This window comes from Bemisia tabaci, chromosome 2 (assembly GCF_918797505.1).
Source record: "Bemisia tabaci chromosome 2, PGI_BMITA_v3".
Taxonomy (NCBI): Eukaryota; Metazoa; Arthropoda; class Insecta; order Hemiptera; family Aleyrodidae; genus Bemisia; species Bemisia tabaci.
The window spans coordinates 59,330,981-59,357,944 of record NC_092794.1 but is presented as its reverse complement, the minus strand read 5'-3'; the positions used below and the strand labels follow the sequence as shown (position 1 = coordinate 59,357,944).

General features: G+C 40.6%; 1 protein-coding gene across 4 annotated transcripts in view; it reads left to right on the top strand.

Annotated features, from left to right (window-relative positions):
* Window positions 1-26,964, top strand: part of LOC109030076 (uncharacterized) — a 337,729-nt gene that overhangs the window by 243,214 nt on the left and 67,551 nt on the right. For all 4 annotated transcript variants that reach the window (XR_011899124.1, XM_019040843.2, XM_072295969.1 and 1 more), the window contains one exon: window positions 9,341-9,476. Coding sequence is in view for 3 of the 4 variants with exons in the window: in XM_019040843.2 (XP_018896388.1) it covers window positions 9,341-9,476 (136 nt within the window). In the remaining variant the exon portion in view is untranslated. The remainder of the gene's footprint in view (window positions 1-9,340; window positions 9,477-26,964) is intronic.

The following is a 26,964-nucleotide window of genomic DNA, read 5'->3' as shown; positions in this document are numbered from 1 at the left end:
CTTAGCTCATAATATATGATTTCTTAACAAGGAGAAGGCAAAATGAAATTCGTTCCATAGTATTTTTCATAAAAATTACCATCTGCAGGATCTTTTTTCACTTTACTGTCTGAACTTTACGTAATGATTAAAACATCATCTACTGAGGTGCGATTACCTGTCTCTACTGCTTTTAGCTCCAACTGCACAAGACACTTTTTGTAAGCACTTTGGAATTGCCTGCAAGTTGGGTTTCGATTGTATCCGGAATGCTGCCGAGTGATATCAAAAAACATTTCTATGTGATCTCGACAAAAAAGATATGTTTTTAAAGTATTCATCACCTCATTTTCGACACTCGTTCTGGCTTCATTTGCTATTTCGAAGGACTCTCGCATGGGTTTTACCATAGTCACCCCTACCCCCTCAAGTACTGTTTGCTCCAGTCTTCTCGCTATTTTATCTGCTAACAAGTCTGTTCCCTCTATCCTGTTTCTCAAGGAGAGCCCTCGCTCTGCTACTACTGTATCCGCCGTCATGCATTTTAGTCTCTCATCCTGGAATCTCAATTGATCTATATCGTCTTTTATCGTGCAATGTATGTAGCTCTTGGTTTTTTGGGCTTTCACGAAGCACAGGAGCTCTTCTTCCAACGTTCTTTTGACTTCCATTACTTCATCAAACCCTACGGGCAGATCGTCTTGATTCACCGCCAATCTTTTTACCGCCCTCCTTGACCTTTTTGCCTCAAGGGCTAAGCTCCCAAACTAAAATGTGACTCTTCACAAAAATAAACAAAAGATTTTAAAAAAATTTTGGCAACACCGCAAAAATGTTGCAACTAGGCGCAGTTGCCCCTATTAAAAAGCCTTTTCGAACCCCCAAAGGAACAAAAGAAAACAATGGAAAAACCAAACTTTACCAATACACTTCGCGACGCAAAATCGAGGTTCCAGAGATCGCCGCCAGAGGGCGCACCGCGGAGCACAACCAACGTACGTCCGTCCTCGACGGCAGTCCAACGGACACTCTGTACAACCATTAAAAACTACAATAAAAAATTAATCAAAATTGAATTCTAGATCAGTATCACTTCATTGTCCGAACTTTACGAAAAGATGGACACATCATCTATTGAGGTTCAATTACCTGTCGCCACCGCTTTCAGTTCCAACTGCACCAGACACTTTTTATATGCAGTTTGGTGCTTCCTGCAAGGGTGGTTTCGGTTGTACCCGGAATGCCGCCGAGTGATACCAAAAAACATTTCAGTATGATCTTGACAGGAAAGATATGTTTTTAAAGTAGACAGAACTGGTGCGGTCTTCACAACACAATCTTCATACACATCTATTAAACATCAAGGTATAATAAACACAATCATTAAAAACTACTATAAAAAAAATAATCAAAATCGAATTATAGATCAGCATCAGCAGGATCTTTTTCACTTTACTTTCTGAACTTCTTTAAAGTATGGACAGGGACACATCATTCTATTTGAGGTGCTATTTGGCTTTGAGGCGGACTTGGTTACTGGGGAAGAAGGATCGCGTGGTGGCCCCTTTCGCGGAGCTCCGTCATCTGGCGTTCCACTCCCGAAGGGTCCTCTTTCTGAGAGCCGTTCTGAGTTGATCGGCCGTTTCGTACTCCTCGTCGAATTCTTCCTATCCGACCATGATCGCTTCGCCCCGGGCGAACTTGTTTAGCTCGGCCCGGTCTCTGACAAACAATTCCATAGGTGGGATCCCCGCCAAGACCTCCAGGGCGTCTTCTGACACGGTTTTCTAGGCCGCGGTCGCGAGGATGAGGCCTTGCCGACTCGCCCGTCTGATGTTTCGGCGGTCCGTTTACAAGCGAGCCTGTCGGCCCAGACTTCGGCCTCGTGCTCAATCATTGAGCGAACCGCACCGAGATAGAGTTCGCGTGCCGTGGGCCGCAATGGGTCACTAAACCATGAACGAATTTTGACTTGATAGTTGACTTGATTTTGATAGTTTTCTGAAGGAAAATGACGCGTAGAACACGATACGCTCATTAAAAACGAGGACAAGTAACTCAATAACCGAGAAATGCGTAGTTCAAATCGCTCAACTTATACGCAAATTTAAAACGCCCCGGTTTCGCGCCCTGCCGAATGATGTCATGCGGCACCAATCAGAAGCGGGCAAGGGTTTCCACGACTTCCGTCAAAGGTCTATCTACTATTCGTATATGAAAACAATACTAAAGTCGAAATTATATCTTTTGAATTCAAGACTTGAATCTAATTCATATGTTAGCTGTAATGAACGAGCAACAATTCCACATGGAAACACGTTTCATTTAAACAAACATTAGAGGAAAATGAGAGAAGATTACGATATGACTACCGCAGTGCGTCAACACCGTCAGTTTCCCGCCATTCGGGTGCGTTTGAAGTGTCTTGCAGTTTTTAGATTTTTCAAAAGCGGGTTTCTCCGCGATTTCGGCTCCATAAAAATACGGAAAAATCACCGCGTTATCTACTCACATTGTATTTTTAGAATATTCAATAAAATAAACAAGGTTTAGTGACCCATTCGGGTATCCGGCCCATCAGGGTCCGGACGGCGCCGGGCGCCCGCTCGGGAGCCTGCTTTCCTCGTGACGTCGTCAGCGTGGGCCTGAAAGCTCAGGCATTCGTCAAGCTGGACGCCGAGGATCCGGTGAGCGGGCTTGCGGTTTAGCAACTTCCGCCCGAGGCGGATCCTTATTTGGGTGCGGGGACCCACGGTTCGGCGACCGCTCCCCGCCAGCACCATCACCACCGTCTTCGGTGCAGACGCTTCTAGATTGCAACAGTCGAGCCAGAATTGAAAGGCGTCGAGGCAGGCCTCAGCCTTTCCCGGGTGTCCGAACTCACGACGAACGTACAGTCGTCTGCGTAGCAAACCAGACTGCATCCTTCTGGGAGACCCTGTCTGGAGGAGATCCTGTTCTGCGGAGTTTGGGCGATTTCTGAGGATCCTCGTGTCAGTTTCATTTTTCTTCATCCGATTTGAGACTACATTTCCGTTGGAGAACAAAGCTTTCTTCATTTTACTTGTTTTTGCACGAAAGGGCTGCCTCGGTGAGGCTCGTGGGAGTGGTTGTGCGATTTTCGACAACTGTTCTATGGCCACATCTTTTTGAGGTTGTACAAAATCTGAGTGAGGTGTGACTACTGCCAGCTGATCTGTCGTCCCCTCCTGTCGTTCGAGGCCCCTCTAGGTCCGGGGGCCCTCCCCCGGTAAATTTTGAAAATTTCACACTTTTTAAACACGTAGGCATTATTGCAGTTGGATTCTACAGTACTTGAATTTCAAAATAACCCATTCCCAGGATTCATTGGGGGTCCCTTCATCACAAATGCTTTTGGCGACCTTCCATGTCTCTTAGAGACGAATTTTCAAGGAATTCGGGGCAGGATAAGAAAATTACAACATTACGGGAAGAAAACGATGAAATATGATGAAAAATATGAATGTAGGAATTGTATCAGAGATTAGCTATGATGAGATGAAATTTACAAGTATACGAATTACTGAAATCAACTCGGGTGATGGTGCGCGACACGGGAATCCGCCTTTCGGGATACATCGGTAATCCATAACCTCCATAACCTAAGTAAGGTATTGGCAATGGTAGGATATTCTGTGTCGGTTTCACTGTTGCCTCCACTGACCTCTTAAGCGTGGACGTAGCAAGATTAATGTTAAATAAAAGATTAAAGTCAGTGCCTTTGAATCGCATTCTGGTATCATGAAACTTTATCTAAATGAAGAAATTAATGGCATTATTCATTGTAACTATACCTTCCTCAGAGCCTCACATCCTGATTTTTTTTTTGTAGCTTCTCTCAGCTTTGTAACAAGAGAGTGCCCTCGTCAAAAAGCGATATTCGAGAAAACGAAAATGGAAGTCCGGAGTAAGGAGGCTGTAAAATGAAGTACCACTTCTCGGAATTATAACGCCTGCGACTCATTTCCTAGTGTCGTTAGGCCAGGTTGCCAGTGTTGGTCAATTTTTCGAGGCGGTCTGATAGCACTTGTATCTGGAGGAAATTCGAGGAACCGATGCTAGAGAATTTCCGATGTATTAAACTTACAAATTCAAACTGAACTTAATAATACAATTTAAACCATTTTTAAAATCGCTATTTATCATCCATCGTTGTCTCAAAATAATTGTCCAAATATTGGAAAATAACGTCAAAAAATGTCATCATTTTTTCAGAGGAAACCTGGGAAAGTCCAAAAAGAATGAGGGAAAGAATCCCAATTGTAATTTCTGTGGCACGCTCTCCTGCAGAAAACATCCACCCCTCCTGTTAGGTTAGGCGTAGTTCGAGCTTATCAGAGGGAGATAAATTTTTGGCTTTTGTCTCAGTGTTTAAAGCCTGAAATGTCAGAAAATTAAGATCGGAAACGAACAGAAGATTCTTTTTACTGACAAAACAAAGTAATGCTGAGCGTATCAGAAATCTGCGAAATCCACTCATTAACGCACTATTTGCATATTTCACATCGTGTTTCTTTTTACCGCGTCTAGGAGCTCGTATACTCAGTTCGACAGTCAGTAAGCTTGTTCCATGAGATACGTTACGAAAATCCAGCGTTTTTAAACAAACAATCTTGCAAACGGTATTGCTCTATTCTTACAAATAATGTTTGCCCTTTTTGCCTAGCAGGGGCTGTAGTCCCCTGCTTCACACAAAAACTAGCGCAAGTGAAATGGGATTAAAACAAAAATAATCTTCTTTTCAAGAAAATATAAATGAATTCAAGAAAAATGACAACCGGAGTACAAATTAATTGTATACACAGATAGTAAATGAAACTAGATTCTTCTGCTGGTAAATTCACATACAGCTTCAAGGAAATCTCTTTTGTAATCTGGATGAGACTTCGGTACTCGACTTCGGTACTTTTGTACTTCGGTACAAAAACCGGCCCAAAAAATGATTTTTGGAACCCATTTTGGCCGGCATCTTGGATTTGAGGGATCCCTGTCGGCCAGAAGGGAATTTTTGACCTCAAATTTGGATCCTATGACCCAAAAAACATAAAAAAAGACATCTCACTCGTCACCAAAAGCTGGAATTGAGAATTTTTACTCCGGGGCCTATTTTTGGCCGCCATCTTGAATTTGCGCGATCCCTTTTAGTCGTGAGGGATTTCTGACCTCATATTCGGCTTCTACGACTAAAATTACGTAGGAATCGATGTGTCACTTGACATTGTGAGGGAGTTGTAACATTTGCACCCCGCGGCGGCGCATATCGGCCGCCATTTTGTCTTTGGGGGGGGGGGGAGGGAAACGGCCCAGCGAATGATTTTCTTTTCAGCGGGGATGTTTTCCTGAGGTTTTTCGCTGTACTTTTCCGCTTTCAGATATGGGGACTTTCATTTTATTAATTAGATTTAGTTAAAACCCACTGTGAGTAAGTGCAAAAGCCTGCTTGAAAACAATTGAAATCATCCGTAGGATTAAACACAGCTCTTTGTAAACCTGATTGCCGGTTACTTCAGAAAAACTCAACGGGTATGGGTTGGGTTTGCACAAGAACTTTTTTAAAGTATTAAAATGAAATGACTCACTTGCACTTCACTAGTTTTTGTTCGGTCAGACGCGTTTCAATCGCCTCGTGCGATCGAGAGTCTGAGCGACGGATGCGCCTCTGCGGGTCGATTTTCGAATCGTTATCGAATGGTCCTGATCGATAAATCCCTACCTTAGCAATGCTTTTTATCGATCATGGTCATTCGATATCAATTGAACAATCGAGCTGTCTGTTCGACGGGCTCCGTCCATCCAGCACCCCTCCGATGATCTAGGACTTGAAACATTGGATTTGAAATCTCTAAAAAGCCGGTGTTGAAACTGCGGTGTTCATGTTGATAGATACAGGGTTATTCAAAAGTCACGCACCACTGGTCATAACTTTAGTACTTAATTATGATATCGATTTGCGGTTTAAGACGTGTTTCCTCATACCGAGGGGGAAACTTTTTTAGGTACTTTCCAGTTTTTGATCCCCTCAGGGCGGGGGGGCTCAACAATTTCAAATGGCCACAACCCTCATGGCCAGTGGTGCGTAACTTTTGAATAACCCTGTACGAATGTTTTCCCTCGCTGTTAAATCGCATTCGAACGAGGTTGGAAATTACTTTGGGAATTTTCATGATGATTGTTCTGATAATTTCCATTTTAGTATGAATTATTGTTAAAATTCTTAATTTGATTAGCCTGTGAAAGATCCAATTTGCGTTCCTGCGCAGAAATTGTGTTAATAATTTCGTCTAACTTATAAGTTATCTACTTGCTTCGAGAGAGAGCAGGAGCGGAATCTAACTCCATTTTTTTCCCAGTCGTGTGCGGAGACTGCAAAATCGTACGTAAATCACGAAAATATATCAGAAAGCGATTATGCGTTGTGCAGTTTGCGATTTGCATGGATCCTATCGCATTTTTCCAAGTTCATCATATTGTGGTTCATTAAACTCACTGGAAATTTGGTTTTAAAATACGGTCAAAAGTAGAAAATACTCATTCTTTCTTGATTTTTTTTTCGTGCCTTTTATTGAAGAAGCACGAAAGAATTTTGACATCTCGACTAACCCAAAATTTGGCAAGACACTGCCGGACGAAATCTGTCCATCTTCTGCTTCTGCTGGCAGTTTTTCTAACGAAAAAACCGGCAGCTGGCGACTAATTTCTCACGATATCGCAGATTTTCAACACAAAGATTGGTAACCTCGGCCCAAAGATTTTGTCGATTTAATACACAGAAAAGTTATACAAAAAGTAAACCAACAACTTGTGTTACCTCATGTTTTACTTCCCACACTAACATTTGATTTTGAATTTAGTAAGTTATTTAGCATTGCCTTTATTAAGGAAATCATATAATTTGACACGGAACCACCTTATTACTTACAAAACACACATTATGTTTTCCTGTAATGCGTATTTTAATTTCATTAATTTAAATGAGAATAATCCTTGCAGAGTGTGCAAAAATTTCAAAATCATGAGTTAAAAAACGCTGACTCCGCGAGTCTAAATATTAGAGCCAAAACAGAGCGGCGCGGCGTGCTGCCAGCGCGATGCGCGCATTGGCGCCTACAAACCTAACCTGGATACTTCACGCATTGCGCGATTCGCGCATTGGCGCCTACAAACCTAACAGGGATACTTCACGCATTGCGCGATTCGCGCATTGGCGCCTACAAACCTAACAGGGATACTTCACGCATTACAAATCATCAGAGCCAAAATAAGCTAATCTACAAGCAGGAGGTACACTAATTAAGCACAAGAGTGCAGCACCGAACGAGGCACTAGAGATTGCAACATCAGTCAATCAGAGGATTAGCAGCACTATCAATATCCAACTGCACGTTCAACAAACTTTGACCGGACAGTATTCTTCTTCAAATTTCAAATTTTTCCAGTACGCGCAAAATTTTTCGGTCGCTTGATTTATTTAATAATTGAGACGTTTGAGTCTTAATCGCCGACACCGTGTACTTTTTCCTCACAGTGTTTACTCAAAATGTGATACAGTGTTCAAAACACTATTAATACATGATTTCGATTACTTTTTTTACTGAGCATTTGGCAACCCGGTGATAAGCGTCATGACGATGTCCACTCAATCGTCGAAGAGGAAAGGGACGAAGACGTGGATAAGGCGAATAAAAATGAAAGTAATAAAAGGTTAGTGCTTGCATCTGTACACCGCCCGGGGCTCGAGTCCTCAATCTGTGTTTTCTGCAGTTGGCGAGCTCGAAAAAACTCATCTAAGACTGGCATTGTGACTCGTAAAAGCAAGATTAATACTCTTCAACGGGATCCTCTCGACGGAAATGAACGAGCTTACATTTACGGTGCTCTGACGGATCCACCGGGGAAAAAGTGAAAACACCTATTTATGCCCCGAATTAAGGTGTCGATAAAAGGAATCGAACGTCGGAGCTGCCGCACAGTGGATCGAGTCGATAGGAGAGGTCGGACAAAATTTGGAAACTTTAAACGCTCTTTTCTCCATTTAAACAAAACTTGGAGATTTTTAAAGTGGTCCCATTGGTTTCTTCATTAAATTTTCTTCCATAAGCACCTCTTGCATTTCAAAATGTGACGAAATAAACATCAAAATTTGCAGTCTTAGTCAAAAAAATTTCGGGTTTGACTTCTCTAATCGACTCGATCCACTGTGTGCCAGTATGCTATCCATTTCCAAATGAGCGAGAAAACGACTTCTCCGAATGCTCAAGGGACTAGGTACAGATAAACTTTAGATTGTACACTTTAAGTCTCATCCAGTAATTCTGAGTCATGAAGACTGGGGCAAACCGGTAAAAGACAGGGACTCATAAAGAACCTGTAGATAACTTAGGGAAGGAGTCACTGAACTATAAACGAATTCTGACCTGCGAATTCATTTTTCTAAAGGTAAATGTCGCGTAGAATAATGCGAAGAAGTAACTAAGAAACCGGGAAATGTGCAGTTCATAATGGACAACCTTTTCGAAAATTTGAAACGTCCCAGTTTCGTTCCGAACCGAATGATGTCATCCGGGACCAATCAGAGGCGATCACGAGTTTCGTCAAATGTCGTTATACTTTTCATCAATTAAAGCAATACGATCGTCGAAACTTTACCCTCAGAATCGAGGATTTGATTCTTATTCATCTCATATAGTGTACAAGCCACAATTCACATTAATAACAAACATTAGTGGAAAATGAGAGGAGATAACGCTTTACGTTTGAAACTCCCTCGAGTCTCTGGACTTTTTAAAAGTGGGCTTGTCCGGGATTCTGTCCCCGTAAAATCGCAATAAATGACCGCCTTATCCGCTCACCTGGTACTTTCAGAACACCAGGTTTAGTGACCCATGTAGGTGGCAGTTCGGGAGTTTTTTCATTTCAAGTTATGTTGAAAAATTAAGTACGATTAAGGCATGATCATTTAATCAACTCAATTTTCCTATTGTTTTCAAAACTTTTAGATTGATGAATTCCCGTCCCTGGCGTGTGTTGTAGGAAAGTGCTTTCAAAATGTATGTACGCATCCCGATGAGCATTAGACCATGTTTAGAATGGATGCTTCTAATGCTTCTGTCGCAGCTCATTGCGTCCAACATGAACGAAGTACTTGGCTGAAGTACTCAAATATAGTTAATCAACTCCTTTTTTTCACCTCGTTTTAAAAAAAAAAAAAAATTCTTTATTAACGACGGATTCCCGTCCCAGCGACGTGTGGTATAGTCAAGTTCTTTGAGGGATGTATGTTCGCATCCCGATAAGTATAAAGTCATGCCTTGAATGAACACCCCTATTGCTTCTGTTGCAGCTCAATGCGTCCGACATGAACAAAGTAACCTTGGACGACCTCACATTCGCAAGCAGCGGCTCCTACCAATGTGAAGTCTCCACGGAAGGACCTAATTTTGAAACGTCCTCGAAAAGTGCCAACATGACCGTTGTCGGTAAGGAAAATTTATCTTCACTCACTTCATCGATGAATTTTCTTGTTGATTTTTGAATCAGCGACCCAAAATGGATTTATTCTAGACTGGAACTCGGAGTTAAATAACGTTTAAACATGTAGAGATAATAACACTGAAAAAAAGACGATCATTTTGGCACCAATAAGTATTTTTTCCTAAATCAAGAATTTTGTTGCCTAATGTAAACAAATTTTCTCACTTACTTTTCTTCCTCTTTCGCCCGATGCAAATTCGGTTGTCACTATTTTACACGTTTATACTATGGCCATTTCGGCGGTAGAAGCCTTCATCATGTATTTTTAAAAAACGAACAATGAAAACGAAAACAAAAAACGGAAGCAAAAATTCCGCGTATTTATCGCCGGCGGCACGTCGCGATACTAGCGAGTGCGATGTCTTTTTTTAATTTTCCGCTGAACTGAATCATTATTTTGCCTGTAGTTGGAAATAATTGAAAAATTCAGGCTAATTCAAGAAAAATAATAATTCTTGGTGGCAAAGTCAAGAATCATCATGCTTGAGGCAAGCACATTGTTTTTTCAGTGAACGATGTGAGTCTTTTTGAATGTCACCTGTTTCTTAATTTCTCCTCTTACGAATCGGGGGGCATTAACCAGAATCACATAACTCCATCAAACGTTACCTCATTACTTCTCATGTTTTTCGTTGACCGGATAACATAAGCAACATTCTGCCTTGAATTTCGTAAGTGCAATTTTCATCATCTTCGGAGAATTTCAGAGGAAGAGTTTCAAGGCAACATGGAGCTGTTAAGTTCTCTTTTAAAATTTAAGGAGAGGAAGTTAGGCATTGTGAAATGCCAGCAAGGCTAATTGGACCACATTTTGCAACATGGAACTCCTCTTTCTACCCTCAATAGAATCAACGCGCCCCTAGTTTCTCCGTGGAGATCGGTGCTTTTATAAATAAGTGAAAAACCTAGTTCCCAATTGCGAAGTCCAATTCTGGTTGAATCCAAGCAATCACAGCTCAAAAGACGTTTTTAGTATTCCTTCACACAATGCTCATTTCTCGCATGTAGGATTAAGAAATGTTCAAACGTTCTTTTCGTTAAAGTTGTGTAGTACTAATCAAACTACGTATTAGTAATTTTACGAAAAAACTGAATCCGTCCATTCAACTTTAACTAAAATTAGCTATTTTCTTCTGATCGTATAACACCTGCAAATTATTATTTCTCCTCTACCAAAAAAGTCACACCGTACGGAGCTGCAAGCAAATATTAAAAGGAACCCCAATAATCTATCACATCTCATGTCGTCTCCTTCCGGTCAAAGTATCACAAGCGCCATGCGATGTTTAAAAATTTCCGCCGCCAATGTATTTTTTTAAAGAGAAATTGTTCAACGAAATTTTCAAACAGATTCAACCGAAAATTTCTCTGTAAAAAAATAAAATGGTGACGGAAATTTTTAAACGTCGCATGGCGCTTGTGATACTTTGCCTGGAAGGTGACGATCTCATGTGACAAAATACATCAAGATCAGAATAAACCAAGAAACAGAAAAGCTGAACTAAGGCAGGTATGCATTAAAAACGGCTTTATGAGGATTGTTGGTTTCCCTTTCCTCAACTTGCTTTCCGCGAACAGTAGTGCTGATAGTGGCTAGTATCCCCGCCATGGTTATAGTCAGAAAGTGAAGAAGAAGAAAATGCGGAAGAAGAAGACAGAGAAGAGGGCAAGAAACTGATCTGCGCATGTAAAGGGCGGCATAGACCCGACGTTTCCTGTAAGAGTTTCCCTCGCAGGTCCGGAGCAAGATTTCGCCATTTCCCCGCGCTCATTTATCCTGTCTTCACAGCTCTCCATTTTTTTTATCGTTGCTCCTTATCCTCTAGCGAGGTTGCGACTAAGCTTCAACCCTACTCCTTCAAAGTTATACAGGATGTTCTACGTTCAACACAAAAAAAATCTTACACACGCCAGAGCCGCTTTTACAGTGCTCTCTACACTGAAAAAAAAGTAGCTTGGATCAAGCATGATGATTCTTGAATTTGCCGCCAAGAAATTTTTTTTTCTTGCTTTAAGCTGACTTTTTCTTGATACAAGCAAAATAATGCTTGGGTTAAGCCAGAAAGTAGCTTACATAAACCAGAAAAATTCTTGATTTAAGAAGTAATACTTCTTGGCGGCAAATTTAAGATTATTTTTCTTTCAGTGTAGACCCCTGCGACGTCTAACCGCCACAGTATTTTATTCTTTCAAAGTTATTCAGGAACCAGGCCCCTAATTTTTTGTTAAGTTTTCGTCGCGACACTCTTGTGCCCCTTTATCGTCCTACTGAATAGCCTCCCTTCTGTCGTCCTGTTAATTTCACCCTTATTAGCCGTTTGGTCACAACCGGAAATACGTCTTTTTCTACTCCCAGTATCTCACGAACTCTACTACCACGGCTTCGCTCCCTGCCAGAAATGCATCTCAATTGGATGGCATTTTGCAAAAAGGAACCAAGAGCATTCCGATGTTGCCATGATTGAGCAACTTTCAATCTTTGCAATAAAATTACTGGAATCGTGCACAAAATTAAATTGATTAAGAAAATTTTCGTCTTGAATTCGTAGTTGATCGGGAGTAAGATATACCTCGTTTAGATTAGCAGTATATATTTGCAAGGTCAAAAGAGTTTCACAATCTTAGCAACATTGAAATGATCTGGGTTCCTTTTTGCAGAATGCAATCCAATTAATTCAGCATATTCTATACCGCCAAATACCTGTTTATAAACAATAGCGCTGTCACTTCATTCTCGTCATCACCCAAAATAATCAAGGATGTACATTTCATGTGTAAATAGGGACAAATAAAGTCATATAAATTGTATTCTGTTGGTAGTGGAGCTACGTTAGGACTGATGTGCACCAAAAATGCGTTCAGTAATTGCCGCTAATTCCAAAAAATCCTCTAGTGTGGGTTGAATGTGTTGTTGAGTTTCTCTGCTTGTCTCTGTTTGAAAATAAAATGTTTTCACCTGGAATTGGTCTTAAATAACTACAGAACAGGATCTTACAGCAGCAAGCTTTTAAAGTTCAGAGGAAAAAAATACCAAATCGCATATCAGCTCTCATCGAAGTTGCGACTTTTGTCTTCGATTTTTTAGGGGAAAAATGTACAACAATATTAGTAGATAGATTATTATAAATATATTTATCATATTAAATAGTTTAAAACAAAACACAAATGGGAGAATCATTATCAATTCAACATCAAAGATAAGAAAATTAAGATTCCACGGGGCACTCTCTCCATTTCAATGCTGGAAGTACCTCTTGAGAAAGACGAGGAGTTGCAAGGGTGACGAGTGTATCAAGTATCTTTTCCACTTTCTTCCAGTTCTATTTTTTAAAAGTTAAGTCGGAATTTAGAAAGAGACCAAAAAGCACGTTAAAAAGAAACCTTATAAAATCTGTCGGAAGATACAATTAATATTTACGTAACAGGAACCTGGAAAAGGGCAAACCATCAATAATTTCAAGTGCTGTAAAGCGATTACCATTTACGAAAATCTTGCGCCGTAGTTGCGGCGTTCCAAAATCTTCTCTGCAAAATGTTGCTCTTTCGGAAGGAAATTCATCAACTTCATTGCTTGAAAGTTTCAAAGAATTTTTTCTTTTAAAAATAATGGATCGTTTGAATTCATCATGTAACCTTTGAAAAGTTCCGTTCCTCTGTCTATGAAACCATGCAGAAGTGTTTGAACTTTTATTTTAAGTTGATCTTAGCTTAAAAACTGACGTTTTTCACGCTTGAAATTTCAGATATCACTGGGAAAAAAAGCACATTGGATCTAGAGTCCAGACTCCTAAAAACATCGACAAGATAAAGTACTCTTGATTCAATCAGAATCTAGCTTAAACCAAAAACCAAGCCTCCTAATCTAAGCGGATTTCCTTTTGATGCAAGCAAAAATCCGATTGAATCAAGAGTATTTTTTCTTATCAATGTTTTCAAGAGTCTGGACTCTAGACCCAATGTGTTTTTTTTTTTTCTTCCAGTGATTGCTGGAATATTGACGCTGCATTGCACATGTTTACATCACGGGATAAGCATTCGTCAAGTTGCGACCACCTCCGCTTTGCTAGGAAACTATAAATTTCGATCAAATTTGGGGAATTTTAGGAAAAAACCCCTGCTTCATGTTTCCCCCTTCTCTAGAAAAAAAAACACATTGGATCTAGAGTCCAGACTCTTAAAAACATCGACAAGACAAAATACTCTTGATTCAATCAGATTTTTACTTAAATCAGAAGGAAATCCGCTCAAATTAAAAGGTTTGGCTCTTGATTTAAGCAAACATCCGATTGAATCAAGAGTATTTTTTCTCGTCGATGTTTTTAAGAGTCTGGACTCTAGATACAATGTGTTTTTTTTTCCCCAGTGTTCGCTCTCGTCGAGATTTTTGAGGTGATGCACCAGTGGCGTGGCGTGCTTCGATATATATCGATATTTCCCCACTTGAAACTATGGTTAAGAATCGATTATTAAGGTGTTCGTTGCGAACACCCTGATAATCGATCCTTTTCCACAGGTTTAAATAGCAGATCAATCGATATATCGCAAAGCACGCCACGCCCTGGTGATGCACCTGTCTCGTCTCTCTAGAGACAGTTTTGGAACACCCTGTACACGGAGCAAGCAGTCCCGAGTTTCAATTCATCCCGGCAACAGCGTCGGCTAACGACGTGGAAAGGTTATACACTCGTGTTTGACTGCACCCCGAAGAACAGTAAAATCGCGCATCCACCCCTTGCGTCCCTGTGGGATTTACGCGGTTCTCGCTGAGCGGAACGGAGGAATTGTCGTCTCGAATAAAAGTACGCGCGCCACCAACACTGTCATCATTACCATTATCACCACCACAGTCATCATCATTAGACAATCCGCTACCGTGATTGCCACCATCTCCGTCATTATTATTAATATCGCCCGGGCTCAGCTTCCGCGGTTTATTTCGACCGGGTCTGACGTCATCGCTTCCATGCACCATTTGATCAGGACGAGCCTTCGGATGTTCGTCGCGTAGCTGCCGGATTCCTCCGTCTAAAATCCGGAGTCAACTCCAGCGGGCCGATTATTGAAGTTGACAGACGAAGCTATAGACAAAGATGAGAAAAGAGATATGGAGTGAACCTATTGGTGGAATCAGGTAGTTGCAATGGACAAAGGCAGTAGGTAAATAGATTAACTAACGGCAACCCACGAGAAACCTGACAGTTAGTCCGTCATTTTCTCCCTTAGTCTATAAGAACCACACATTTTAATCACTAGGATCGCTCCACACCCCCTATGTCTTCTTTGTCTATAGCTTTGTCTATAAATTTCAATAATCAGTCCGCAGGGTGGTTTTTCACCCTCGAGTCCTCTAATTGGGTAGTTCGGGGTGTATACTAATCCGGAATATTTTTAAGAGTGGTCCGGAAGTACCGAAAAAATGCGTAGTTCCGCAAGAAGGTCCGGAATCTGTTCCTTCATACCACGCGTGTTTTTTAAATGAGGCCTGCGGGCCGATTGTTGTGAATTCTGATTCTGAAAATCTTTCAAACAAGTCAATGCGAGAATGTGTTAAATACACAAGCTTTGATTATCTGAATTCATTTGTTTTGAAATTGATTATTTCTCACCCAAGGTAAGCGGCTCCTCGCCCAGGAGGCAATCCGCTATATAGATGATTATTTTGCTTCACTGTGTCGCTGTAGGTTTTGCTCTCAAAAAACAAAATTGAGAGTTAGTACATAAATTTGAAATTAACGAAAAAAGATAGATGAATGTCCAGGGAAAAAATAACTTACAGAGATATCGAAAAATTGGTGTGACCTTCCTGTCCCTACATTTTAAACACTTTACACCCGAAAAAATTAAACTTGAGGACCTCGGCCCTACGTAGATAAATGGAACGTATTCCTTGAATCACCTAAGAATTAGAGAAGACTCTAAAGAAGGCCATGAAAGCAGACTCTTTTCTGCTCAAAAGCACCAAAGAACTTGCTGAAACTGAGGGGGGAAAAGAAGACATTACATTGCAAACTGAAGGTTTCATGTAATGAAATAGCCTCTGATTACAGCTCTAAAAAGTCCACATCACGATGGCCCTCTCTTGAAATTGTGATAAAGGGAGTCCTCCAATAAATGTCATTTCCAAAGACATGGTGATAATTAAGACTTGCGGGCTGATTGTTGAAATCTATAGACAGAGAAGAAAAAAGGGATACGCAGGGACCCTATTGGTGGAAGCGGGTGGTTGCAATGGATAAGACATAGCCAATAGAGTAACTAACGGCAATAACCCACGAGAGATCCGATAGTTAGTCCATCATTTACCCCCACACTATACAAGAACCACCCGTTTCAACGAACAGGATCGCTCCGAACATCTTATGTCATCTTTGTCTATCGCTTTGTCTATCTATTTCATCAACTCGTATGCTTTTCCCTGAGCGTTGATTCTTTGAGTAGTACTTGCCTGCGAGAGAGCGATTTGTAATCAGTTAATCTTTAAGCTACCAATGAAATGCGCCTACGTCATTTTTGTCCCAATTCGAGCGACTGTTATAAATTTGCGAAGTTATTAGAATTTCCTCGAGTGAAGGCACTGAAAAAGTACTGTATAAGTGTACCGATATTTTGCCGAAAATCAGCCCTTAACCGGTTTTTAACTCTAATACTGAAATCCGATCCATCTCTTGAACAGATGGATCCTTGAATTTTTCATTGTAGACGGGCTGGACTAAGTATCCTTGCAATTAATAGTATGAGTCCATTTGATAATTTGAAGATTAATCACTGATCTTGCAACTCGGGCTCATCATAATTCTATGTTAATGAGTGCAACTTTAGACGCTGCGAACTTAAGCAGGGCGAGTGAATTGATTCCCCGCCCGAGTTCTTTTGTAACCCCCACCCTGCTCCCCCCCTGAGCGCACGAGCTTTCCCAGTCATATTTTTCCATTTTTCCGACATTAAAGTTTCATTGGGAATGTCGCGGAAGGAATTAATCTCCGCGACTTAATGGCGCCATCAGTTTAAAGTGCGGAGGTTGACCATCGCGCCTCTTCCACTCGGCTGTCTCTTGATGTAATTACCCATTAAAAAGCCAAGCTTATTATCATCATCATCATTATCTTCATCAAGGTTGGAATGATGTCTGGCTGGGGCTGTTGCCGGGGTTATCAGATAGAGGGAATGATGTCCCCTCCGGCCGAAGTATCACAAGCGCCATGCGACGTTTAAAAATTTCCGCCGCCATTATATTTTTTCACAAAGAAATTGTTCAATGAAGCTGTCCGAAGTGGAGATGTTGCATGTGTGAGGGATTTGCGATTTGACCATTGATTCTTATGTAAAAGTTCGCGAGAAACATGATGGCGCCAATGGTTTTCTCTGAAATCATCTCCCAAGCTCGAAAAAAGCTCTCAAAGAAGAAAGATCTCAAACTGTATGTTTTTCGTCTTTTACGTTCTGGTTCACACAAATAACTTTCGTTTGATGCACTGTCACTTTGAAAGTCTTCGACGTACGACACTGCTTCCATTATAAAACTCACGAAACGTGGCACACGATGGAAATTCCCCGGTCGGTCAACTGCGTGATCACGACTGACTATTGCACTTGCTCCAGCATACCTGGTACACTGCAAGCGGCCTGCGGCAGCTCGCCGTTTCCGCTCAGCAAACAAATTTTGGCACACACTTTTCGTCGTGGTAGTTCTACTATTTTTTACGTGTAGTACTTTTCATTTCAACGTCCGGGATGACGAAAAGCAAGTAATATTCTTGTCAAAGAGTGGGAAGATCACAAGCCTCCAACGAATGGCGGCTCAAGCTTTTCCGGCCTCGTACTTGCCATCCATAGAAAAAGCTCTCTCGGCAGCGGAGGTAGGCGACATTTTCCACGACACGCACCGTTTTTACGTGGTTCAGTCAAAACCCAACAAGAAGTTGCTAGTGGAGGTAAGAAATATTTATATTAATCTCCTGAGTAATTGCCGAGAAAGGAACAAGAAGACGCCAGTGGATCGACCACTTAAGACGTGAAAGTATTGACTCTTTAGTTCCAGTACCTCCACCGCCCCGCGGCGGGTTAAGCTGTGTGTAGCCTTCGAGAGGGATGTCGGCTGTTAAAAATATCTCTGTACGGGTGAGTAATTTGTATAAATACTAGACTAATGTATTTTGCATACGACGAGGAAGTTGATAAGCAATGTAGTACAGGACGTCCAAGGCAACGGCAAGATGTAAAGATGAAATTATATATAACTAACCTGCCCTAAAAACAGAATTCAGTTACTGAATTATTGAGCACTTAAACTGACAAGTTGACCATTTACTGTATTACTTATAATTAAATCAGTTGTTTTCATAAGGGAACAAGTCCATTCTTGCACGAGCCCTGGCTCGCATAAAAGGACATGCTTACCAAAACTCATCGAGGAATGGCCCTGTTCCATTTGAAAGCAACTGATCTACGCCTTAAAATGACCACCAATGTCTCCAATGTCTTTGATTTTATTCGTCGTAAATGAAAGGCTTTTGTCGAAAGTAGGAACTTGAAATTTCTTCACAAGTCCTCCAGGGACCCTTAGAACTTCTCAATTTTATAAAATTATACGCCTTTATAGGCAGTGAAGATTCCTTGGCGTCTTTCTTATTTTTAGAGTCGCTATATAAACAAAATAAAATAACTTAATCTGGGGAAAGGCTGCGAAAGTAGGACTTAAGCCCAGAACGTTTCGAAATAGTTTCAATTCCATTATCAACATTTACATCAAATAAAAATTAGTCGTCGATTCGCTGTTGTTGCTACAACCCCTGGGTGATAGATCGATCCCTCTCTCACACACTCTTCAAATTGGCGTAACTTACAATCGTCCAGATACTCTCTCCTTTGTGCATCGCTGATCTGAGGGGAGGAGCGTTGCGGTATCAAAGTAGTCTTGTTCCTAATGGAGTAGGTACATGTTCAGACCGCAGCAGGGTCCTTGATTCACCGGTCCTTGGCTTCTACTTTGAGTAGATTTGCAGAGTAGTAACGGGGGGAGGGGGCTAAATTGTCACCCGCGCCTAGCGCCACGGCGAGGAGCACTTTCCGTATCCATCGCCCGCCGAGCGATGCAGCTGTGACGATTGACAGCAGCGAGGCGCCGTGACCTCGTGTTGCAACATCAGCTCATACTATTTGAAATCTCGGAGCGAAATCCAGAGTGCATTTCGACTTGGAACCTACATTGCTCCCAAATAACCACAGCATTGCGTCGTCGATTCTTGGATTCTTTGTTCATCCTCAACCATTCCCCCACCCTTGTCAACTCTTCTGACAGCTTCTCCTGTACTATCCCCATGCCACTGAAAAAAACACTCCGGCCGTGGAAGCCGTACTTACGGGCTATATAGAGATACCGTCCGTGTTCCGGGCTCAGAGGCCGAAAGTTCCGAGCGTAGCACCCGCACTGAGAAAAAACTATGGCTTATAAACCTATTAGAGGTAAATATGGAACACCACTAATAGTAGTACCTCTACATATAATAATAGCACATATACCTTAGTTATGGTACGGGGTACCTTAATTAGGTACAGAGACCTTAGTATGGTTCACTGACCGAGAATCATTAGTTTATTTACGACTATTATAGGTGTTCCATATTTACCTCTAATAGGTTTATAAACCATACTTTTTTCTCAGTGCGGAGCAGTCGGAGTGCTCCGGGTGCTACGCCCGGAACTTTCGGCCTCTGAGCCCGGAACACGGACGGTATCTCTATATAGCCCGTAAGTACGGCTTCCACGGTCGGAGTGTTTTTTTTCAGTGGCACTGTTTCCCCTTCCATGTATATCAATGTATCAGAAGCAAACATTCTCAATTTGCATTCCCTTAATACACATTGTAAATCGTTTATATAAATTAAAAATACGACTGGTCCAAGTTTACTACCCTGAGGCACTCCCAGTTCAACACATATTTCCTCAGAGAGTTTTTCAAAACCCCAATTAGCTGCCTGCTTTCTTGCATGCAGATAATCCTTCAACCATGATAATGCCCTGCCCCCAATCCCGATCTTTTCCAGTTTTTTCACTAAAATCCCTCTATCGATCGTTTCAAATGCCCTTTTTAAATCTAAAAAAACCCCTACTATTACCTTTTCTCTTTCTTCCCCCTCTCTCCATTCTTTGAACAGCATTTGAATCAGTTCCTAAGTCCCTCTCCCCTTCCTAAAGCCTCTTTGTTCTTCAATTAGTATGTTATTTTTTTCAATATGACTTACAATTTCTTTGATTACTACCCCTCCTATTATCTTTTCCACCACTGGTAATGAGTTAATTGGCCTCATATCCTCTACTTTCATCGTATTTTTAACCTTTGGTATTGGCGTTACAATTGCTTTTTTTAGTCTCTTAGGAATTTTACCTTCCTTCAGCGATTTATTAACTATTTCCGAAATTATAATGTGCTAGGTTTTCTTTATGCTCCTTAATTACTGTAGGACATACCAGGAAGCCTCCCAAGCTTTGTTTCAGCTTACCTATTATCACTTTTATCCTCTCCTCTGTCATTATATCAAACTCAGATAATTTTAATAAATAAAAAAAATAAATAAATAATAAATAACTAAATAAACAATAAATGAAAATTTAAATACAAAACATAATGAAGATTTACAGTTAAAATTTTTAGTATAGATCCTCATTCACTAGATGAAAATAACATTCAAAATAAAACACATCAGGTACAGGTCATAAAATTAGATGAGTTCCATCGATATGAAACAGTACAAATAGTTTGCAGATCTAAAATGAAAAGACCTTTAAGACCTTTTAAGACGTCGACAGCGCTAAAATCGTCTTTGCCTTCGTGGCGCTCATGTTAAGGTATTAGAGATTATTAAGAAATAACACCTCGTTGGATAGTACGTACAGAATATATATCGATTGGAAATAAAGCTTAATCTATGACATCGTGCTTACAAGTCAAGTAGAGGACTGCCTGCAAGAGGAAAATTAGAACTAGAGAAAGAGAGCTTCAACTTATCATTCAGTCTCAGGATCAGGTGACCACATCATGAGTAATATAACACATGAATAATTTCATGGATGCTAAATCTTGCATTATATTTCATTAATTTCATTAAACCTCAACAGCTCAATTACGATACACATACAAGTATACGGGTAGGAGTTGTCAATGAGGACTAAGCATTTTGACTCCTGACCTTTTCTGCCGCATCGGCCTGATTCCTGCAGGAAATTGTAAATTGATGCTGGATACCCGATGTGCCCAATAAGAGTGGGATCCGTTTCAGCAGATTTACTCCTCAGTTCCGAGAAACCTTGAAACGACTACCGGGATTCGAGCCCGGGACCTATTGACTTAGAGTCAGACGCGCTGACCACTAGGCCAACCTGGCCGGCTTTAAAGGCATTGTCATCGAGAAGAAAACTTTAAGATCTCTACTTCCATTTACTGCTAAAGCTAAATCAACTAAAAAACTCGAATTCGCTTACGCATCCATTTCTATTTCCATTTTTGGGTCCTCGTGACAGTGGGGAATCTGAAGCCGCCTCCTTGTTAGCATCATTGCCTTTACCACCGTAATATTTAACATATAAAGTTAAATAATAATATAATATTAATATATAATTTAATATTTCATTTAATTTAAATTAAATATTTATCTTCATATTTTTCGACTCAATTTCTTTTGTCACCAATTCGTTTAACATTTTGCACGGAATTAACAAAGATGTAAATTATTAAATGATTAAAGATAGAGGTATTGTTACCTTTCTGACTATCATCCTCCTCGTCAGAAGAGGATGATGGGATTCTACGGGCGCACCTTCTTATGGATGTGCTCGGTTGAGGCGACGGTTCATGTCTTTCGTCGATCATCATTCTGGTTCTTAGTTCCATTTTGCGTAGCCGCCGTCTGAACGATCGGGTTTTCATTTTTTTTAGTTTGTTTATATTAATCGGCGATCATTCCGTTATGTTCTCATAAAAGTCCTCTACTCCTCGCTCGTTTCAACACCTTCGTACGCAGGGCGCTGAGTAGCTTTTCTAACGCAACTTATCCAGCCCGAATTTGTGAGGATGACAGCAGAGGAATAGCTAATATGAGGCCGAAAATTTTCCGATCGCTTCCTTCCGCGGTAAAGGTTCGACGCCCGCAATTTTTAAACACTCTAATGTGACACCCTAATTATGCAATAATAGAGACATAGGTTAGGTACGACCATTGATGTTAATAAACTCAAGGAATGAAATATTAGGTCATATAAAATTTCGAAATATATCACATTTAAACGTGGAAGAATTCAGCCATTTAATCGGTGAGTTTTCACGCTTCCACTTTCCTCACTTTGCCATCATTCACACTTCGCTTCTTCATTTTCCGGACTCCTCTCCTTTGTTTTGCTAAATTACGTTGTATAACCCTTTTTTTTCTTGGACCAGAAAGTATTGAAAATAAATAATAATAATAGTATCCGATTAATATTCGAATAAAGAAGATACCTAGTTACGTACACAATTAGACGTAAATACAAAAACAGAAAAGCAAGTATTCAATAACTTTTCAAAAGCCACGAACGCTACTTCTCGGGGAGATTTCAATATTATGTTCCGCAAGTGCTGGAAGACGGCTTTTCCAACGATGCTATCGGACCAAAAACATTTTTTTTTTTACACCTGGAGTTGCGTACCGAGTACATCTCATCTCAAGCCGGAGGGGGAAAATTGGTATTGCGTCGTAAGGTAGGAAACGTTGTGATGACCAAATGGAGTATACATTTTTGTATACGTCAACACTTCCCTTGAACTACACTTACAACTCCAGAAGAAGTCATTTCAGTACTTAATTTCACACCTTGGGCAACACAGCTTGACTTTCCAAGTTTGACAATATCTTCGGGTGGGGCATTGTGATTTTGCTATTCTAATACAATTAAGTCCCGATGTAAAACTCTGTGTCCTTTCGATTTTGCCTTGAAACATTTTCTTTGGAACGCAACCTTCATTGCTTTTGGGAGTATTTACAGTCGTATTTTGCTGAAATCTGAGAGGAAAACGTTGTGGTGCGAGTGTAAAATTCTCGCCTGGTTTCTGAGTGTGCGGTGAATCTGAAAGTACTCACAGTAATTTTTGATTTCTCAGCTGTAAATGATGAACCGAGTCAAAGGATGGGTAAAAACAATTAGGAAACATTTTTCAAGTCACAAATAAGTTTTCCTGTGAAAGACATTAAACACATTCAGCAGAACGGATCAATTCAGAATCAAGTTCCGTAACTGCTCAAAAGTATATTTATTCACTATGTTTTTGCATTGCACACTTTAAAAAAGTTTAAGGTAAACCAATAATTTGTATTCATATTTATGCAGTGTTTTAGTAAGAATTTCGGATATTAGTTTCTCATGTAGCAAACACGAAAAAATAAATTTTAAAAAGAAGAAGAAAAAATACACTGGAATTTTGAGTACTAGTTAAGTGACAAATTCTCATGAGTTATAGTAAAATTAATTTTGAGTGTGAATATTTTCAATTTCAATGACCTTGTCCGTATCTTTTTCTTTGATAAAATGATGTTCAACATTATGAAAATTCTATTGACAGAAGCCTCCGTCCTATGTAAAATTACCATTTATCATCGGAAAGACTCTCAGAAATCGTTTCGCGGTGATTATAAATCGACGAATTTTTTTCGACTTTACATCAAATGGGTATTTTTCATATTCTATTTAAGCTAGAGTTAGGCACGTTGCAAAAGCACTTAGGAACGTCGAGGATGAATCGATATCTCGATGTCACAAAACCTCGATATCTCTAAACCTCGACTTTACTTCGAAAAAGAACAAGGACAATCGCCATCAGGACTTTTTCCTCCTCTCGGTGTTTTGGTGGCTTTTTTCAAAAATTCCCACACACATCAACTTGACTTTATTCGCGAATTATTGAGGAGACATTTCACTAAAGTCCGGATAAAGAAGCAAACTTTCTCCCTCAAGAGGTACAATGATGAATCTCTATTAAGGGCTACCTTTAGAGATATGGGGAGACAAACTTTTTCATATTTCTTGCAATTGTGTAGAGAATTCTTGATAGTCCGGATTATCTTTGTAGACCCCATCAGATTTTGAAACGTATCCTTAGTAGATCTTAGGATCTCCACTCGAGGGTCTAATTGGGAATAGAACATCCTGTGTTCGTGATGTAAGTTCATCTTTCCAAAATTGTCGTCGAACGGATTTAACAAAACTGCTCCATTTGGACCATTTACGTATATTATACAACTCTCCTCGAGAAATTGGGGGTGGTGAGCTAATTCGGTTCATACAAATTAGACAAATCGCACTGTTTTAGGTATTTCAGTGATTTCATCTGAAAGAGATTAAACACATTTTGAAACAAACTGTATTCTAAAATTTGTGAGTTACGGCTCCCTCGCTATCCAGGCAGTGTAGTCCAATGCGCTAGCCCCTCACAAGTCACCATACGAACTACGCCTTTGACCTAGGACCTGTATTTCAGTGATTTTATCCTGCAGAGGTTAAACAAATTTTGAAACCAACTTTATTTTGAAATTTTGATAGTTGCGGCTCATCTCGCTATGACGGTAGTATAGTCCATTGCACTATCCACTCACAATTCTCAACACGCTGCAGGGTCCTCTGGAAAGTAAGCCTTTACTTCAGACATGTATTTGATTCGCTACTACCCGAAAGACAGTGCGTGGCTTGAACGCTGCAACGTCGCGCCGAATGCTAGGAACCCGTAAAGTAGTACTGTTATAGAAAATGACCTGGTATTCCGACGGGGAGATCATCGTTATGAGGGTGTTTGTGAAGGCCTGTGTGACTTTCATATCGATGAAATCAGTGATCAGTGATTTTATCTTTAAGAGATTAAACCAATTTTGAACCAAACTCTATTTCGAAAATTTGAGAGTGACGGCTCTTGTAGCTATCACGGCAGTGTAGTCCAATGCAAAGCCGCACTGATAAGTCACAACACGGTGCAGGGCCCTTCGGAAACTAAGCCTCGACTCGAGACCCTAGAGTACCTTTATAGACAGAGTATGGCCATTTCTGTTCCGGTTTTTCATTGGTCGCAAGCTAATAGGCTGACACGATGCTCTTAGAGCCGTAAATAAACAAACAAGATGGCTGTTATCAGCAAGCAAGATTGAGGTTATGCACATCTTACATCCTCCTGTGATAAAGGTGAAAGGTGATTTAACAATGTTTTCGTGTTTTTTTTCGTGTGTTATTCGTAGATATGCTAGTTTAAATTGTTACTGCCGCATAGTTGAAATTTTTGTCAAATTTAGCTTCTCATCGATGTTACGGTGAGCCGCCATCTTGTTTGTTTATTTACGGCCCTAAGAGCATCATGAAGCCTAAAAACTCGTTGACCAATCAAAAAGCGGAACAGTTTTCCTGTAGTAAAAAGATACGAATGGCCATACTCTGTCTATAAAGGTACTCTATGAGACCCGAGATAAACTCTGTGTGTAAAGTCGATCGGGTGGATGTGGCAAGAGCGACGGTGATTATTTATAAACAAGGAGTGATGCGCATACATTTAGCCGAGGCGGCCCCGGTTGACACAGGGCGAGTCCTCCGTGCAGAATTCGAATGATCGATAAGAAGTCGGAAGCGCCGTGCCTCGGGGACGGTGGATGGTGAACGGTGGATGCCGGCGCTCCGTTGGCTGTTGACTCCATTTCGGATGCCGCGCGTGTCCCACTGCCGCAGAGGAGTCGGATCCTTCGCCACACGTTCTGACCCGACGACGCGAGGACGCGACCACTCCGCTGAAACAACCCTTAAATGCAGGGTGTCTGCGGGGGTTGCGCGGTTTCGGCTCGCTACCGCCGCGCCGCCACAACTCATCACCCCTAGTACGTTTTCTTGCGGTGTCGCACCGCTCTGTGTACTCGCACGGATTTACCCTCCTTTCCCGATCTCTGGAAAAATATGGAGAGAGCTTTACTCGCCAATCAAACAAAGCTCTCCTACCCCCGTTTTCAGATAGGCAGGTGGAAATTCCCATAAAATCTTGAAAATTTCGTAAAATTTTCCTCGACTACTCGCCTTTCCCGATCTCTGGAAAAAATGGAGAGAGCTTCACTCGCCAATCAAACAAAGAGTCCGCACTAGGGCGAGTCAAAAAACATCGACTTTCGAAACTCAAAATGTTATGAGGGGGAAAAGTTGCGCCTAGATATCATACTAAAGTGTGCCAAAGCATTCTTCGAAAAAAAAAAAAAAAAAAAAAATTACCGGTGCCGCTTTTGCAATTGGAGTTAAAAAAGCACGTAGTCTCCATAATGTATACATCATGGTGATTAAATGTCCAACTACTCAGGAAAATGGCGCGCGTCCAGAACAGCTATTTTAGTGTAAATTCCAAGCAAAATTGTCGGGCACTTTTAAAAAAAAAAAACATCTACAATTTTCAATGCACATTCGTTTTCTATTGAAGGTTACATGGCAACGTCTAAGGCGCTCTTCCTTAGCGCAGCAGCGTAGTAGGGAGATTATTGGCTGCAAAGAATGAATTTCTGATCGGCTGAACCATGAGGCTTAAATTGATTGTATGGATTTAATCAAAGCTCAAATCTAAAATTCCTTCAATTATAGGTTTATCCACTTGCTGCACAGTGCATTGCTCTCATTAATACGCAGTTAAATTTGGTAAAATCCAATTATATGCATTAGAAACAGCACAGCTCTTCTAATTTCAATGTTTTTGTGGCAGTTTCGGCAGAAAGCGAAGCAAAGTAATCAAAAGTTTTGTTAGTAATCTTCCTTGGATTCAAACTCGTCCTCGGTTTTCGACCCCCAACAGTTTTCATGAGATCAAGTGTTCGTTCTCTCTTCATAGCAGTGAGCATTCAAACACTTTTTTTATCGATCATAGCAACTAATATCATCACATTTCGGCCAAAGTATCACAAGCGTCACGCAACGTCTCACAATATCTGCCGCCATTTTATTTTTTTAACAGAGAAATTGTTCCATAAAGCTGTCTGAAAATTTTAATGATTTTTTTTTTTTTTTTTTTCTTTGTGCTGCCGATAAAATTCAGAATTTCAGACAGATTCACCCAACAATTTCTCTGTGAAAAAATAAAATGGCGGCGGAAATTTTGAAACGTTGTGTGGCGCTTGTGATACTTTGTCCGGAAGGTGACGAGATCAAGTTAATGAACAGAGAATCATGAATGACGACGAGATCATGAATGTGAGCATTCAAACACTTTTTTTTCGATCATCGCAACCAATATACATTGAAGCTTATTTACGTTCAGCGCTCATTTTTCTAGAAAACATTGTCGTCCCACCCTGAAGTAAAGAAAAACCTCCACATTCACGAGTCAATATACTTGTTCGAACAGATTCTTTTGCGGTAAGGACGACATAAGTTTTGAAGGAAAATATACCTGCTCGATTGTTC